The 17116-nt window shown below is 53.4% G+C and overlaps 2 protein-coding genes across 2 annotated transcripts in view; both read right to left on the bottom strand.

Annotated features, from left to right (window-relative positions):
- The window catches only part of LOC112975961 (E3 ubiquitin-protein ligase HECTD3-like), an 11260-nt gene extending 10607 nt beyond the window's left edge, over window positions 1-653 (bottom strand). The window contains exon 1 of the mRNA XM_026086673.1: window positions 621-653. Coding sequence (XP_025942458.1) covers window positions 621-653 — 33 coding nt within the window. The remainder of the gene's footprint in view (window positions 1-620) is intronic.
- A 1188-nt stretch (window positions 654-1841) lies between these two features.
- The window catches only part of HECTD3 (HECT domain E3 ubiquitin protein ligase 3), a 15890-nt gene continuing 615 nt past the window's right edge, over window positions 1842-17116 (bottom strand). Inside the window, exons 2-21 of the mRNA XM_026086687.1 lie at window positions 16740-16968; window positions 15338-15430; window positions 14886-15021; window positions 14349-14464; window positions 13946-14059; window positions 13161-13243; window positions 12409-12574; window positions 11854-11935; window positions 10707-10889; window positions 10168-10220; window positions 9753-9817; window positions 9225-9328; window positions 8756-8875; window positions 8250-8339; window positions 7674-7880; window positions 7137-7266; window positions 6600-6674; window positions 6279-6360; window positions 6085-6156; window positions 1842-5825 (exon numbers count right to left, since the gene is read on the bottom strand). Coding sequence (XP_025942472.1) covers window positions 5741-5825; window positions 6085-6156; window positions 6279-6360; window positions 6600-6674; window positions 7137-7266; window positions 7674-7880; window positions 8250-8339; window positions 8756-8875; window positions 9225-9328; window positions 9753-9817; window positions 10168-10220; window positions 10707-10889; window positions 11854-11935; window positions 12409-12574; window positions 13161-13243; window positions 13946-14059; window positions 14349-14464; window positions 14886-15021; window positions 15338-15430; window positions 16740-16968 — 2285 coding nt within the window. The 3' untranslated portion in view covers window positions 1842-5740. The remainder of the gene's footprint in view (window positions 5826-6084; window positions 6157-6278; window positions 6361-6599; window positions 6675-7136; window positions 7267-7673; window positions 7881-8249; window positions 8340-8755; window positions 8876-9224; window positions 9329-9752; window positions 9818-10167; window positions 10221-10706; window positions 10890-11853; window positions 11936-12408; window positions 12575-13160; window positions 13244-13945; window positions 14060-14348; window positions 14465-14885; window positions 15022-15337; window positions 15431-16739; window positions 16969-17116) is intronic.

Below are 17116 nucleotides of genomic sequence, written 5' to 3'. Positions count from 1 at the left end.
CCGCCCGGCCCGTCCCAGCGCTCCTGCGCCCTCCCCGGGGGTGCTGCCCGGCCCCGGCAGCCCCCGACCCTCCCGTCCCTGCCTGCGCCCCTACGAGCGGAGGGGGAGCCCGGCCCTCGGCACCGCGGGGGCTCGGCAAAGCGGCCACCCCAGGCTCAGGGCACCCCCTCGGGCACGGATAAGGAAGAGAAGGGAATGGGGGGTCTAGGGACTGGGGCGCTGCTGTGGGGAAAGCTGGCACTGGGCTGCCCAGGGGCGTATTCATGCCCCAGGCACACGTGCTGTGGCCTGGGGAGGCTCCAAGCATGCAGCCCCGTTGGGGAGGATGACCAGCCTCCCTGCTCAGGAGCAGCTTTAACCCATGCAGCTGTGGCGTCCCAGCAGCAGGAGTGGTGCTGCGACACCCAGGAGTGCCTGAGCACCCTGTAACGCCGGTGGTGCATCATGCCACAGCTGCCTGTCACATACCGTTGCGAGGCGGTGGCAGACACCGGCTCAGCTCCACCCCGCAATACTTGCATTTCTCTGGGTCGAGCACAGAGAGCTGCACATAGGGAGCAGGAGCAGCAAACAACCAGCCTAGCAGAGCTCAAAGGTCCAAGCACCCCTCTGGCGCCTGCCTGCTCTTGCAGCAGGTCATAGTCCAAGCCCATCCCTACCTGCAAAGGTACGGTGCAAAGAGAGAGCTGACAGCACCCCAGGGAGCTGGGCCGTCACCCTGCAGAGTTAGTGAACGGGATCTTCCCGAGCACAGCGAGTCTCTCCCACTGAGCGGGATGGTGGGCAATTCTCCCTGCTGCTTGGGCTGACAGCGCTGCGGAGCAACGATGGGCATGGGTCCTGCCCAGCTCTGCCTTACTGGCATGACCCTGTCCCGGGCAATGGTTAAGTATGGGATTGCTGCAGCAGGAAGAGCAGCTTCCCAAGGCCCTGCCACAGGTGGGGATGCCTTGTGGGCTGCAGGTGCAGGGCTCACCCCGGGCCCGGAGCCTGCTGTGCAGAGGTCAGAGCTTAGCAAAAGAGCATCTTTTTCCCCCAGCTACTGCAGCCCAGGGAAGTGAGTGGGCAGCATGCCCCAGGCTCCACACACAAAGTCCTCTTTTTTTTTCCCCAGGATAGCTCCGAGCAGGATTCCTGGGTCCCTGGTTGGTGGTTACAGCTGATCTCCTGGAGGTGTTGAAAGATCAGCTCCTCCTGGCAGGAACCCAACCCTCACAAACCGAGCCTGAGGCACTAATCATGGAGCTAGAGCTGTAGCTCCAGGCCTGCAAGAACAAGTGACCCTGCCACAGGCAAAAGCATGTCCAAATAACCTGCTTCCCGCTCACCAGATGCAAATTAACCAATTTCCTTAAAAATTTAGCAGGGGGGGAATCCCGAAATACTTCATAGCTCAACAGTAACACAGATGCATTTGATCCTTGGAAGAAACAAAGCAAGGGAAAGACCCCTGGACTGTGGTGCTTCAAAGCAGTGGGCAGAGGCGAGAATCTCTTCCCACATCTCCAAACAGTCTTACCAGGACCAGAAGCAAAGTGCCCAGGGGCAGCCCCAGGCACAAGGTGGGAAATGACACCTATCCTGTCCCACACCCTCCCTCCCTGGCTGGCTCGTGTCACCCCATAAAGCTGGTTGCAGAATGCTACAAAGGGCTGTACCAATTAATACCCCAAGCCACCTCAGTGACATCAGTTTGTGTGCAAAGGGTAATGTGGGGGCCAGCTTCTGCTGCTTCACCTTCCATTGCCTCTTGGACTATCAGTCTCTGGCACTGTTTATCACGACGGGAGCGTACAGAATTCCCAGCCACACCAGACAAAAAAAAGATCAGAAACACCAGGAATAGTTAGTTCACTTTATTTTAGATCCTACATGAGGTAGGGATGTTCAGATCCTGTCAACCTATTTATAACTTTTAATACTCCACGGTATTAATTATTAATAATTATTAGTTAATTAATAATTATTAATTATTAGTGAAATAACAAGAACAGCTAGTCTACATGTGCATATTAATAACCTGAAACTATTCTATGACAATTCAGCAAGCTGAAAATCAGGAGAGGTATAGCGAGCAGTTACACCGAACCCTAACAGCATTAATCCTGTCCCCAGCTCCTCTTGCAGCCGTACACACCCCAACAGTGCCAACTTTCTCCCTCCCCGTCCTCCCACAGAGCTGGCAGCTCTGCCTGCACATGGACACCTCTTCTTTGCAGCTCTGCCTCATCTCAGCACATTGGCAGGAGCACCTTTCTCGAGGTGTCACTCGCTTGAAAATTGATCTTGTACCTACTTGAGATTCAGCAACAGAGCAGGGCAGTGCAGCCTTTGGTTCCTGGCTTACTGCTCCCTGTGCTGCCCACGAGGGCTCTCCCATCCTGGGCAACGGCACAGCAAAATTCCCAGGCAGGGCAGAGTCACACTTAACTTGTGTGATGTCAAGTGCGATAGGAAACAGCCACTACCCACAACTTTAGAGATCAGAGGAGGAACGTGACCCAGTACCGAAATAACACCTACACTTCTGTCTCCCGAGACTGGCTGGAGCTGAGCCAGGCTGACCTTTTCCACAATTCGCTGTGCTATCACAGCAGAAATTCAATTTGCAGTTGGCTTTAAATCACCACATACGAGACATGAGTGGGACTGCATGGAGGAAATCCAGGCAGGTTACCAGCTCCCTGTCCCCAGTTCACCTTTGCACAGCAAACTAACAGTGTCATCTGCAGGCTATTTTGGAGTCCTTGCTCAGCAGCAGCCACATTTGCCCAGATACCCTCTGACCACACACTGACTGCAGCTCAGATCTCACTGCAGTGGTCGGTCCTGTAACTGGAAGGGCTTTCACATGTCTCTGCACCCCCATACAGCACTATGGCAGCTGCTGTTGCCATTCTCTGACATATATATTGCCATAATGCAGACTGGTCTAATCTAGATGATAAAACAATGTTTTTCTCAATATGCTTGTGAGGGATAAAACCCAGAATGTCCTGGATGAGTTTCCAGATGCAACCCTCCTGCTAGGCCCAGGCTCCTCTAACTACTAGTGCTTTTTAAAATAAAAAGTCATCCCCATCACCAGCTAGGGCCATCCCCCAGAGCCCTGGCACTTGATCTAGGAAGCTTGGGGAGCAGTGTTTTCTCAATGGCAGGAAATAAACCCAATGGTTGGAGAAGGTGGGGGGCTAAAAGCCCTTACTAGGAGGAAGAGCGGTGAAGGACAAATGGGGGGAAGCCAGAGTAATAACAGTCATAAAATAATTCAGGTTGGGAGGATCCAGAGGTGAAGTTAGCAGGGTGAAACTGGAAGTCAGATCAGGTTGCTCAGGGCCATGAGTAGACAAGTTTTGAGCATCTCCAAGGATGAAGACGCCACAACACTTCTGGGGAAAGGCCCACATCCATCGCTGCCCAGCCACATCAGCTTGACACCTTGGCCGCCCTGCTCCAGAGATGCCAATATGGTGAACTTCCACTGCAATCAGTGCCTCTCTTCAGCCTGGACATCACCCTGAGTGACTTATCAACCTGTCAGTGCTATCAACCCATCTTAGCCAGCTAGCCACCCGCTGCCCAGCCAATAGAGCACATCTATAGCTTTGATGAGATCTATGCTAAAAGCACCATGTACAATGCAATAGAAAAATCAGACAGGAGTCCATTTTTTTCTTGCTGTTTCTAGTTCTGCTCAGTAAATAAACAACATGATCTCCCTTAGAAACAGACAAGGTTGAAAAAGCAAGACCAATTCCACCCAAACATCAGTGGCCAGAAAGGATCTATAAGCCCATTTCAAATCCCATCTCCCCCAGATGCCTTCTGGGTTCCCCAACTTGGTCTGAAGAGTAAAGCTCCTTCACCAACACTCCTGACCAAGGCCAAGCCAGAGGATCAAAACCCTTTCACCAGCTCACTCCCGTCCATTTAAAACAAACTGTCTACGAAATGACTCAGCCTCCAGCGTGGAAAGGTATCATGCAGAGGCCCTGCTCCTGTCCACACTGGACATTGAAATCAGCCACAAAATTGCAGAGCCCAATTCTGAGATAACTCATCATACTCCAAAAAAACCCTGCAGCAGACAGGACTTCACACCCATCAAACTGAGTGTGGAAGATTCTGCTGCAGGCAAGAGCTACCAGAAACAATATCCCTGCTCACCCTAGACTCCTGCTCACTGTGATACGGGAAACCTCAGCATATGCTCTCTCCTGATCCTACAGTCCTTTCAGTACAATTCCTCTCAGCAGCTCTGGGAATACAGCAGTTTCAAAGGAAACAGGTAAAGGGACAGACTTCATTTAGGACCGGAAGCAGCTTCTGGATAACAGGTTTCTTCAACAGGGAGGAAACGGCATGAGGTGTTAGACATAGGGTAAGTCCTAACTCTCAGCATCAGCCCCACTCCAGCAATAGTGGCTCAGTCTCGCTGTAGTAATGATGGCCCAGTAGACCACAGAGACTGACAACACAGCTGTGGGAGGGGGTATAAAAGCAAACTGACATCTGGTAGCTCATGGGTGGTAGGCTGCTATCCTACTCAGGGCTGGAAAGGTGAAAGAACATTTTGTATGGTCTTGAAGTTGTAAAGCTTTCATCACCTCCATCACATGCTGACCTACTAGTGTGTCATGTGCTTGAGAAGCTCCAACATCTGCTATCTGCAGTCCTTCCACTGTCCTGGGGCAAGGACTAGCCTGCTGCGCTGGAGACCTCCACCTCCCTCCCCGTGGCAGAGGGGAACAGAGCCTGGCACTCCCGTGCCTGCGGCTGCTCTAACCCCGCTGTCTGGGAGAAGAGCTTGGCCCTCCCTGCACATCTCTGCAAGAACTGTAAGAGATTAGTTTAACACAGGCTTTGAGGGGAAAACCAAGGCTTGAAGGGCCTGGGAGAATGGCTGCTAGGCCACCAGCATGCCCTACTGCATTCACTGGGAGACTACAAAGCAGGAGGGAAGCAGACAATTTCCATCTCCTGTAGGGAAGAAGGTCCCCCAGCAGACACTGCAGTGCACAGGTGCGGGGAACCACAGGTGCTCACAGGTGTTGGTAACAGGGATTTGGTGGGATGCAAGAGTACAGGAGCCCTGCCCTGACAGCACCCACAGTCCTCTGTGCCCTGGCAGGTAGGTCTGTCGTGACACCTGGTGGCCAGAGGCACCCCTGCAGCACCTGCCACCAGTCTGCCCCATTTCTTCTTAAACCTAGATGAATGATCTCATTTCTACGTTCTCATGTGAAAGCAGGAACGAGACAAGGGAATGTGGTCAGGACACTCAGGCTAGGAAACACTAAGCATCTCTGAGCATCCCCACGGTCTCAGCAGCACCTCACAGAGTTCTCCATCCTGTACCATAACCTGCCATGCAGCTTCACGGCCCTACCTCAGCTCTACCTGGAGTAGAGCACTGCCTTAGAAGGGTGGGAGTGAGTTATGAGCTGCAGCAGGGACATTTGGAGAAGAAACTCATTACAAAAACCTACCAGACCTTTCTGATGTATCATGGCTGGGGACAGGGTTTCATTCTTGCAATCACATTTACTCTCTGAGATAGCTCCCGCCCTGCCAAAGTCCCAAACCTCCATGTCCAAAGCAGTGCTGGTTACCACTGCAGGGAGCCAGGCTTCACACCTACACATTTATTATATATACACATCCTGGGGGTAAAGAGGGGCTCTTCCCATTGCATGGTTTTGTCGAACGATTGTCCATGCTGCTTGGTCAGGCTACAACATCACTCTTCCCACGGACTCATATCTGTGTCGATGGCCACGCAATTATAGGCCGCGTAGCGTAACTTCTCTTCACACACTTTGGCTCTAGGGATGACAGGAGGGAGGGGGGAAAAAAAACAAGGAGGAGTTGCCATTGCTGTATCTGTCAGCTGAGATGACAAGATGCTTTATGAGATGGAGGCTATGCCTCAACAACCCCGGACGGAGAGAATCACAGCAGCCACATAGTACAGTCAGGGCAGCTTAAGTGTGGCAAAGTGATGGGGTCCTACGGGTCAGCATCAAGGCTGAGAAGAGAGCCCAGACGCACAGTCTACCATGTATAGGGAGCAATACAACTTACGTGGCATAGTTGGGCAAGAAGAGAGTGCTGGAGCAGGTGGAGGACTCTGGCAATGCATCCGTTGTCTCGGAGCTTGGGGAGAAGGTAACAAACTGGTCAGACCCAGCAGGCCAATGAGGCAGGGGAAACCGGGTCACAGATCCCCTTTGATATGGTTTTTGTCAGCCTTATGGCTTAGAGAAGGACAGACTCACCCCAGCTTGTCTGGATAGATGTAGATCCGTGCTGGAAGGCGGCTTCTGCCAGTGACAAACCTGAGGAAGCGGCTGCGATCCTCTGTGAAGAGAGGGCAAAGACAACAGCTGATCCCAGGGACATGTGAGAGGAGTTCAGCCACCTCCATGTGTCCCCAGCACTGGCGAGGAGTTGGTCTTTCAGCCCAGTGACTTGCTCTGCTCAGCTTCCATCTGTTTCCCAGGCAGTGATAGGTGTTGTTTCCCTCTCCCAGTTTGCAGACAGCACCCAGGGGCTGCCATGGCACAAGATGACATGCAGGGGCAGAGCAAATCACTCACCATTGGTGAAGTTGTTGAGCGCTTCCCAGAAGTACTGAACCCGGGTATCCAATGGCTCAAAGTCCTCAAACCGTGCTGGAAGAAAGGATACAGAAAAGGAGTTTGCTAGAGACATCCTAGGCCCCTCCCTTGATAAATTACAGCAGGATTTCCCCTGCTCCCCCACAGGCTCTCCGCCAGCACAGGAAGAGACCTCTAGGTGTCTGCAGGGTGTTAGCACACAGACCCAGGGTGTAGGGACACATGCACTCAAGATCTCCCCAGAAAGCACATCCAGATCCAGATCTCAGCTCCAGAGAGGTTCAGACACTGGGAACAGAGCGACAACCCAGCCTCTCCTCTGAAGCCCAGCATAGAGGCAAAAGGTACCCCTGCCCTTATCAGCACCCAGCTAAGGGCAAGAAGTACACAGGTCCACTTTCTCACTGCAGTAAAGGATAATGTATCTGTTTCCTACACCTCTCCTTGTCCCAGCAGGTGGAGAAGACCATCATCTCACTTTCAGGGAAATGGTTTTCGGTGGAGTCCTTCACTTACTGAGCTTCTTCAAGGCATCAACTGTGACTTCAGGGTCTCCACAGACTTTCTTTTCCAGCTCCTGCCAGGTGAGGAGGTCAAGAACAGCTTGGGGTACCACCTTCAGCAGCCCAGCCTGCATGGCCATGATCTGAAAAGGAGATGGGACAGCTGAGTGGCATGTCCTGCCTGTTTTCCTGGCTCGCAGTTGATTCCAGGGACTGCACTGGACCGAAGCCATGCAATTGCTCAGGAAACGCTCCAAGGAACCTGGAGAGGGGAATGGGGTCCCACAGAGATGCATCCCAGTTCATTCAAGAAGCCCATGTCAGGTCTGAAAATAAAACCCACATGTATCCCATGCTGCTATAAGCCACTTTTCTTTTCAGCAAGCCCATAAGCTCCAGGATCTCACCAGAAAGCACTGGCTACTATTGCACTAATGAGCATAGGGACACTATGTGCAATGCATTTTAACAGACATGGAGTAGAAGGGATGTCTCCAGGAGCAAGGTGCTACCCATGAACTCAGTCACTGATGGTCTGGGACAGCATTACCTGCTCCTTGCTCTCCTCCAGCCGAGCCTTCTGCACCAGGCGGATGAACTCCTTGCGGTCCTCATAGAGCACCACAGTACTGCTGCCATTGGGGATCAGCTCCACCATGCGCTGGTCACTCAGCACCGTTGTGTAGGTCAGCTCATTCCCAAATTTGAACTCAAAGGTGTCTTTGTCCATGACTTCCATCACCTCCAGGAGCTTCACCTGCTCAGCTCCCAGAGAAGTGTGTATTAGAGAGATGTCCAGCAAGCAGCCATGTGCCTGAACCCACATCTCCTTCCTTTCCAGACAAGGGCTGGAGTGACTGGGACAGCAGCACAGCATGGGATACACTGCCTGGATCTGCACTCGCCTTTTGGCAGACCCTGGGGCGTTGCATGCTGGAAGCAGTAGGTGGCATGGCTACATCTCTATATCAGCTGTGGCTTGCACGAGTGCTAAGAAAGCCCTTTTTTTGAATGTTTCTCTGACACATCATAAGAGGCAAGCACAACATGGTGACAGGGACACAAACCACCCCCTTGCTGAGCACCACAAGGAACACAATAGGCACCGCCTTTCAGCCCCTCTCACCAGCACAGAGTCCACAGCAGGAAAGTCTTTGCTCCAGCTGACCTCCTCCCCTGTTAACTGTTTCCATACAAAGCCAGGAAGAGCCAGGACCTGAAAGAGAAAAGGGATTTTACTGTGGGAGAAGAGATGTCCCCTGAGGTGGAGATGGGGCTCAACAGTGTAGATGAGACAACAGAGCTAGAGCAGTTTGACACACAGGAGCTTCCCTGCTCTCTCCATCCCCTCAGGCCTTGTCCTGCCCTTCTGCACATGCAGGGCTTACCAGGCACCTTGGCCTATAGGGTGCTGAGCAGAGACCAGAAGCCCTTTCCCAAGCTCCCAGCACAATCTCCCAAAACTTAGGCTGTGAGCTCTCCTAATCCCGTGGCCCCAAATCCTGACAAAGGCGCTTTGCCCCATTATGTGATCACAGAGCCCTCCCACGTTCCTGTGGGATAGGCTGCAGAAGAGGGCTATTGATTCCCTTTGGGGTAAACCTCCATGCAGGGACAGGGCTGAAAGCTCACCAGAAACTCCTTGCCCCTCAGAGCTGCTCCCATGATCTGCCCAATCCACTCGTACTTGGGGAAGTCCTTGCAGGAGGGGTTGGGGACGTACATGTCCCTGGCTTCCCCAGTGCCGTTACCCTACAAGAGGGAGTAAAATTCCACATCATATTCTCAGCCCAGCACAACGCTGGGCTCTTGCAGTGACTCTGGGCACTTCTCACAACAGAACAGGCCTAAAAAAACCCTGCCCTCCCTGGTAATATTCCTAGTGAGAGACAAGCATCCAGGCACTTGCCAGTGTATCCTAAAACTGGATGCAGCAAAGCAATCTCCAGAGCCTGCCAGGTGGCTCTACCCAACCCTTCAGCTAGGAGGAGAGGTTTTGGACCAGCAAAGGCAGATACATTCCTGGCATGCAGGGGGACAGGAACAACATCGCATTGCTAGGCACAGAAAGATCTGCCTCAGGTATCGCAACCCACAGCACCTGGTTGGACGTGCGCACAAAGAAGGGCAGGGGTACGGGGGTGTCCGCTGAGCTGGGACACAGCTCCTCTGACATGTCCGCCAGGCTGTCCCGAAAACCACCACCTGCAACCCAAAAAAGACACATTTTTAGTGATGCGAACTCTGCATGTGCTGACCCTCAGGATTATGAAGCAAAGATCAGGAACACTGGTCAAACCTGACCCTGCTGAGCAGGAGGCTCCTCTCAGTGCCTTGTGGCACCAGAGGAAATAAGACAGGAAAAATAACATCCCTGCCAGGCCCGTGGAGGACAGCCGCACGAGCATTCGGCACTGTCAGTGCTGCTGCTAGTGACTAATGGGAGGCCAATCTACATCGTAGCAAGCAGCTCTCCTTATCCAGGCCATGGTGACCTGCCTTCCCTCTCCCCCATCCAGGGGCAGTAACACTGGGGGCAAGCATGAGCCAGAGCAGCAATGGGGCGCCCCCTTCAACTAACTCTCCCCACTCTGCCCCACTGTGGGGCCTTACCCCACGCAGCCCCTACCTTGGTCGATGATGCCCTCTGCGATGAATTTGCACTCCCACCACTGGTCATAACGCAGCGGCCACCTGTGGGGAACCAGGCACAGCTTGAGCCACTGCTCAGCCCCCAGGTGCTCAGTGCACCCAGAGCTGAGGAGAGACYGGGGAAGCAGCAGGGACAGCTGGGACACCAGGGGCCTAGAGCAGACCAGCCTGGGCCTAAGACAGGGCAACACACCAATTCTCCAAAGCCAGTCGCATCCTCAGTGGGGAGGTAACACCTTGGGGAATAGTCCCTGATACCCTGGCTGAGCTGTATCCTGCCCTAGCAACCCTTCTCCAGAGTATGGGGCACACAGGCGCTTCCCAAACACCCTGCGGCACCAGAGAACAGACCTCCCAGCAGTGCATGACCCCCTCCCCCAGGCACCACTTACCTATAATCTAGGGGCTTTTCAAACTTGTCAGAGGGTTTCAGGCCTTCATACACCTGTAACAAGCAAAGATGATCAACCTAGAAGGGCAGGTCACTCCCACAGGGCAGGTGGGAGAAGTTTGCTGCCCTTTTAGTGTAACAGGACTTTTATCCTCTGCATTAGTAACACATCATGGAGAGAGTCTAGGGTAGAGCAGAGACTTCAGCTCAGATCTCCCAAATTCCTCCTAGCACCCTATCCTGGGGGCACCTTGCCTCTCCATCAATCTCTGCCTCAGCCCAGGTGGCCTCAGCCCAGGCAGGATGAAGCCCTGAAAGATGAGCTATAGACATACTTAGTACCATTCCTGGATAAGGGGCCATCAGCACATATATCTGCAGAGCTTAGGAGTCACAGAAAGAGGCCTTGAGATCTCTGGGCAACTCCAGCTCCCAAGTCATCCCCTCCATCCACCTCCTTCTGGTTCCTTTTGGTTTTGGGATACCTCACTCTCCCCATAGCAGCAGGGACCCCCTCCCCCCTCCCAGGAGGGGCAGTACCTGGGTGAAGACAGCATTCTTACAGCTGGGGTCCAAGGCAGGGTTGTCCCGGTGCTCCATGGCCAGGCGTCGGTTAATATAGAGCCGCGGCATGAAGTTGGGCTTGCTGGTCTCCGAGTCCTTCAGACACTGGGTAATGAGAGCCGTGCGCCGCTTGGACAGCAGCAAGAACTGCTTGATATGCTGCCAATGGACATGTTCAAGATGTCAGAGGTGCCCAGCAGTGCCCAAGGCAGCTCACATACTTCCTACTGAAACCACTGCACTGCCAGGTCTCTCCCCTTCCCAGAGCTGTTCCAATCCACACACAGCCATATTCTCCTGAACAACTTTTGCTCCACCTCACCCACTGCCTCAGAGACACTTTGCTTTCTGGTTTAAGGGAGATGCCATACCTGATCGTCTCTTCATCAGCCTTCATCCAACACTGGCATCGCTTGGGCTCTCCTTCACCTACACTCACCCGCCAGACCACAGATCTTATTAGCCCTCCTATTTGTAACCAAATCGAGCTGTGATAAATAAATAAAAATCCTCATACGCTTYGGGTTTTACACTAAGTTAGCACAGGAATTACAATGCTCTCTGACACACAGTTTGGAAGCGCACAAAAAGAAAATGCCCTACCAATGCCCAGCACACAAATTCTGGGAGAGGCTGTGAGGCAAACAAACGACTGGAGGGATGAGCCAAGTCTGATGAGAAAGATGCAAATCAAAAGCTTAAAGCCAGAAAGTACTTATTAGTAAAAAGCCTTGCCAGTTGGACATGGCCAGCTCAGAACTGCAAGCAGCAAGTTCTGGAACAAACTTAGAGTGTCCTGGGCTGAGATCTCAGAGCAAACATGCATTCGGATCACACTCAGTGCTGCTACGGTCTGAGTCCTTTCATGGGTGAAGTGCTCTCACCCAGAGCTCTAGTTTGATTCTGCTTGCTACCCTGTATTTAAAAATTTGCACACCAGTGTTTTAACAGGCAACTAGCCTCCAAACAATATCATCTTTCACAGCTTTAATGAACTGAGCTCAGTCAGATATGTCTCTGGAGCTATTTTAAAAGGCAACGTGCAGTGACTGTTTCCCTTGTCACAGCCCAGGTGAAGCCACCCTGCCAGACCCAGGCCCTAGCTGAGACAGAAATCTCCCACCTTGAGTTTGCTGAATGTGCCAACAGTATGATCCCAGGCTGGCACTAGGTGATGCAGGACACTGTCCAGGAGCTTGATAAACCTAGATCACAAAGAAGAAGGTGCTATGACACACAGGAGGGCCAGGGATCTGAGCAAACCTTTTCCAGCCCAGGCAACTCCAGACACAGGCAGAAAAGCAGCAACTGATCTGAATAAAACCCAATGAAGACTTATATCGCAGAACCTTTGTCCTAAATCCCCGTTTCCTGGGCACTGCAGGGACCACACAACCTTTACGAAGGACTCTGTGCATGCCTGCCCTATGCACAGCACAGGTGTGCTGCACTCACAACATGCAAAACACAGTGAACTTAAGGTGTAAGACTCCACTTAAGCATAGGAAAGTTAACTTCCGGGATCCCACTTTGTCCCCAAATGCATCTGCTATTTCCTCCAGGGTCCAGGATGCCCTTCTCAAGGGGAGCCATACAGCTTCTGGCCACACTCAGACTGAAGAAGGCACCGAAACCTGCAGGCAACACCATGACGCTGCCTGCTCCCTCCATACTGTACCTCTGAATGAGCACAGCCCGCCGGTAGAGCAGGTCAGGGTCTGTCCCTTCTAGGCGGGGGTAGCGCACTAAATTAGCCAGCTGGAACATGTCGGCACTGAGCCCCAAGTCCCGCTGTCGAGAGGATTTGATTTTGATCCCTCGGAGTCGAACATCAATCCCATCATCTGCCGAGGAAGAGCATGAATGATATGCTAAGTCCAGGAGAAAGCAAGCCAGGGCAGTATGCGCACAACACAAGCGGGCTATAAGCCTTGGCTGGCAGAGATGCAAGGACAAGGCCTTTCTGGCCTCATGCTGGCTTTGCTCCCTGCATAGCTGGACTGCAAAGCTCCTGAGCAATGGTGTTCACAGCTCTCCTCCTGGGGCTTACTCTCCACCTGAGAAACTCAGGGAAACAGTGAAGAGCCAACTTCCAGTCAGGGACAGAACAGAGCCACTGAGTCTAGCCTCCAATAAATGGGCTGGAAATGTGAAGAGCTCCACCAGCTCTGAGGCTGGGCACTGAGAGCCTGAAACACCTCTGTGAGGAAGTGGGAGATTCACAGACGAATAATCAAAGACCAAAAAAGATGGGAGGAAAACACAGAGCTTGCAAAAATCCAGGCCCCTCTGGAGTTTCCCATGGGTCTTCTGCATCTCAGCTGGAACAGCCAGCAGGGCCAAGAGCGTAAGCCTCGGGGACAAACCCTAAACATACAGCACCTTACAGGACAGTGGTGTTACAGATGCAGCCATAACACCTAGGCCTACCTCTGCACTCCACAATCCGGATCTCGATGACAGGCAGGTGTGTCGTCATGTCCTCAAGGACACACACATCCCCAATATAGCTCCTGCAAACACAGCACAGACAGAGGCTGCAGAGCTGTTCCCTTGCCCATCCTGCCAAAATCCACCTGACTGCTTACAAGGAAAGACGGTTTGCATCCTCTGAAATGGGAAACCATGACTGGAACCCAGACCCAGCCTCCCAGCTCCATCAACACCACAATAACATGACCTATGTGAAACCCTCAGCCTCCTGGTGCCTCAAGTCTAGGCAACCTGTTCCTGACTGGTCCTACAAGACAAACATGGCTCCCTGAATTAACCCAGCAGCTACTGGGCTGCACCAGTGTTTCTGTGCTAGCAACCAGGCACAGCAAGGCCCTTCAACTGGCCTGTAGGAGTTGGGCATTGGGTTTCCTAGCATCCCTTAGACTTTAGCGCATCTGCAGCCTGTTTGCCCAGCACCTCACCCCAGCAGGAAAGGGTGTGCATAGGGTCTGCACCTAAGACTACATCATTCCAGCACTACTTTGGGAAACAAACACAGATGATGTCTGCAAATGTGGATTGAAAGGGTCCTGCCTGCGTGCTCATTGGGCCTTGCTGCTGTAGGCAGAAGGAATCCAAGGCTCAGAGACAGAACGCCTCTCCCAAGGTCCTGCGCCTCTTAAGCCAGGCTGATGGTGGCATAACTGCTTAGAGTCAGGACTTCCAGCATCCTCTGGCCCCTGCAAGGACCACACTGCCCTCTGCCTCCTGCCACTCACTCATCAATGCCGACATCATTCAGTTTCTTCAGGTTGTCCCCCTCACCCCCATACACGGCAACCCTCTTAGGCATGAAGTTCTCGTCGGTGGTATCCACTGTCAGCAGGAGCTTCCTGCAAAGGGAACCATGAAATTAGGAGGAGATACGTGCTGCATCTGAACACCCACTGCTGCTCCCCTCATGGCCTGGCCACACCTGTATCAAGCACATGCAGCTGGTGCCAGGAGCCCTAGTTACTTATGATGATACTGGCTAGGAACCTTTCAAGTCCAGAGCCAGAGTGGGGGACAAGGGGCAGGGAGGGCAGGGCGAACCAGGGCCATGCTGGACGTGCATACAGACTGACAGCCGTGGGGCCCACCCCAGCTGCAAGCCAGCGCACGAGGGGGGAGACGGCTCACTTGACAATGGTGCCTTTCTTCATGTTGAGCCGCACCCAGTGCTGGCCCTGGGACCCGTCGCTCTCCCAGTAGGTGTCTGCATGGCTGTCGGTCAGACATGACACGTTGAAGTCCTCCTGGAAGAGAGCAGTGAACGAAGCAAAGATAGATGGGAGCAGGATTAACTTGCCCTTTCGAGGCTACTCTCAGCATAAGTCCCAGAGCCAGAGAGGGGTCCAACTGGCCCAGTACCATTTGCTGGGCTGTGGGAAGAGAGAGGTTCCCATACAAGGACACTGAGGCTGACCCCAGAGCGCTCTGGGGCCACGCACACAGCAGAGGATGTCAAAAACTCCCTAAAACCAGCTCAGCAGCTACCATCAGCATTTGCTTCTCAGATCACAGGTCGCACACTACGCCCACACAACACACCGCATGACACTCCCTTCTGAGCCTAGGCTTTCTCTCCCATGTCCTCCAACACATGGACCAGAGCAGTGCAGCACAAAGAGCACCATCCACGCTACCCAGCCCCAGGGCACAGCAGGGCTGACTCACCGTGTAGGATGAGACATCGATGCTGTCCACATACTGCTTGACGCTGCCCAAGTTCTCATCCTCCTTCCCAATGTGATCATACAAGAAATGCACCAGGTCTTCATCGCATTCATAAGTCCACGTTGGGGGCACATACCTATGAGGGCAAGGGGGTTAAAGGGCCTGGAGACCCAGGAACAGCAAGGCTGCATTAACCCCTGCTAGGCCAATGGATCAGGGAAGGTGAGTCTGTGCCCTGCTTGCTTTGGCCTCACACTGTTTTGTGCTTTGTGCAGGCTTATCTAGGACAAGGCTGTTTGAGCTGAGCAGAGCCACCGCCTCCCAGCTCCCTTGCTGCCTGTCTTCCCCCGCCACCCCGTCTGCAGGAGATGGCTGTCTGAACAGCAGGGGAGAGACAGCAGCTCGCTCCCACCCACAGCCGAAACATATGCACACCGGGAACCAGCTCATACCGAAGCTTCTCTACTGCAGCCTCATCCTGCTCCATGGGCTTGGGTTTTGCTCCGAGGCGCAGGGAGTACGTCAGATCCACCACCTGCTCCCACCTGAAACAACCCAAAGAAGGGGAAAGTGAGAGAAACCCAGGGAAGGGAGGAGCCAGCAGTCAAGGAGTAGCTAGGAGGAGGTGATGGGGGTTTAATCCCCTACCACACTGCATCTTTCATCACCTCAAACCTCATCGGCTGCCCTTTCCTTCCAGATCATCTCTAATTCTTCCAGGCCATACCCAGCTATGCAGGGTCCCTATTGTCTTGCATTCATATACGAAATGGCCCAGTGGGCCGGGACTCTTCAGTCCAGAGCAGAAATGGCCAAGAGGCAATACACCAAAATCACAAGCAGCAGGGCATGGGCGAACAAGAACCTTACTGCATTCTTAGGTATAAGGAGAAAGGGATGTCAAACAATGAGGGCAGGCTCAGAGCATAAACAGGCTGAGGAAGATGGTTCTACATCCTACGTGTGGTTAATCTGTGGAAATTCCTTTCACAAGATGTTGCAGGTGCTAAAGTTTACATGGATTCAAGGAAATATCAGAAAAGCTGATGAAGGAGTAAAAATCCACTAGAGAGTTACTAAACAAGTAGAAACATCTCTGGCAATGGAAGTCCGTGACCCAGGAATGGCTGGAGGCTGTGGAAGCACTGATTTAGGAGAAGAATTATTACATCTGCCGTCTTTTTGCCACTGTTGGGGGATACCTTTGGCTTGACGCAGCACAGCTGTTCTTGTGCTCTCCAGCAAACGGTCAGGGCCAGTGTTCTGGAGGGTGGGAGGTCAGACTGAGGCACCAGCGGAAATGAGATTTTTGATCTTTTTAAACAAGAACTACTTCTCCCACTTCTCCCATCACTGTGGCTGCACCACAGTGCACCTAAAAAAGCAGGATTCATGCATGGATCATGAGGGAAAGTTCAGAGCACAGTTGCTCTCAGGAGAGTTACCTACTGGTTACAGTTCAGGCAGAATTGGCCTGTTCTGAGCAGATGCCCAGTGCAGGGACAGGGAGATGCTGAGAGATGGGAGGGTTAGTCTGCACATCAGAGCCCACAGGTGAGACAGCAGTGCAAACACACTCGAGCACGTAAATCACTGCCATATGCAAAACCTCCAGAACATCACAGCTGAGGACCCAGGCTCAACGTGCAGGTCTCCAGCTCCTCACCGTGGGCAACAAAATCCTGATTTCTGCTCCCAGTCAGGGTCTGGAGGGGGATGTTGCCCTGCCCCACGCACTGCACCCTTTCCAGACAGCAGCAGAGCAAGGTGCTGCGTGTGGGCTGTCGAAGCTGCCGGAGGTGCCTGACTGCACRGACGCTTACGATGACCTGCGGGGAGACCATGGTCCTGTACCTGATCACGGGTTTGTAGTCGACCCCGAACAGCTGCTGCTGCCTCTGGATCCTCTCCGTGGACTCAACTGGGACCAGCCTGTCCCCTCCTTCTGCATGCTTGCACACCAGGACCCAGCCTTCCTCCAGGTCACAGCCGCTCTTGTACTCCTCCAGCTGCTCCTGCACAGGGAAACGCGTCCCGTAAGGAGCCCCGGGCCCCGGCTCAAGCTCGGAGGCGTCGAGGCAGAAGGGAGAACACGGGACGGGACGGGACGCACAGGCGAGCGCGGCGAGCGGCGGCTGCCCAGCGCCGCTTCGGCCTCGGCCTGCGGCGACGCCGGGGGCGCAGCGCGGACAGGGGACGTCCTGCGGGGAGCGGGGCGCCTGGGGGGCGCC

Source organism: Apteryx rowi, unplaced genomic scaffold (genome assembly GCF_003343035.1).
Source record: "Apteryx rowi isolate R43461 unplaced genomic scaffold, aptRow1 scaffold_7, whole genome shotgun sequence".
Taxonomy (NCBI): Eukaryota; Metazoa; Chordata; class Aves; order Apterygiformes; family Apterygidae; genus Apteryx; species Apteryx rowi.
The sequence above is the reverse complement of the archived record's forward strand: the minus strand, read 5'-3'. Positions and strand labels throughout refer to the sequence as shown.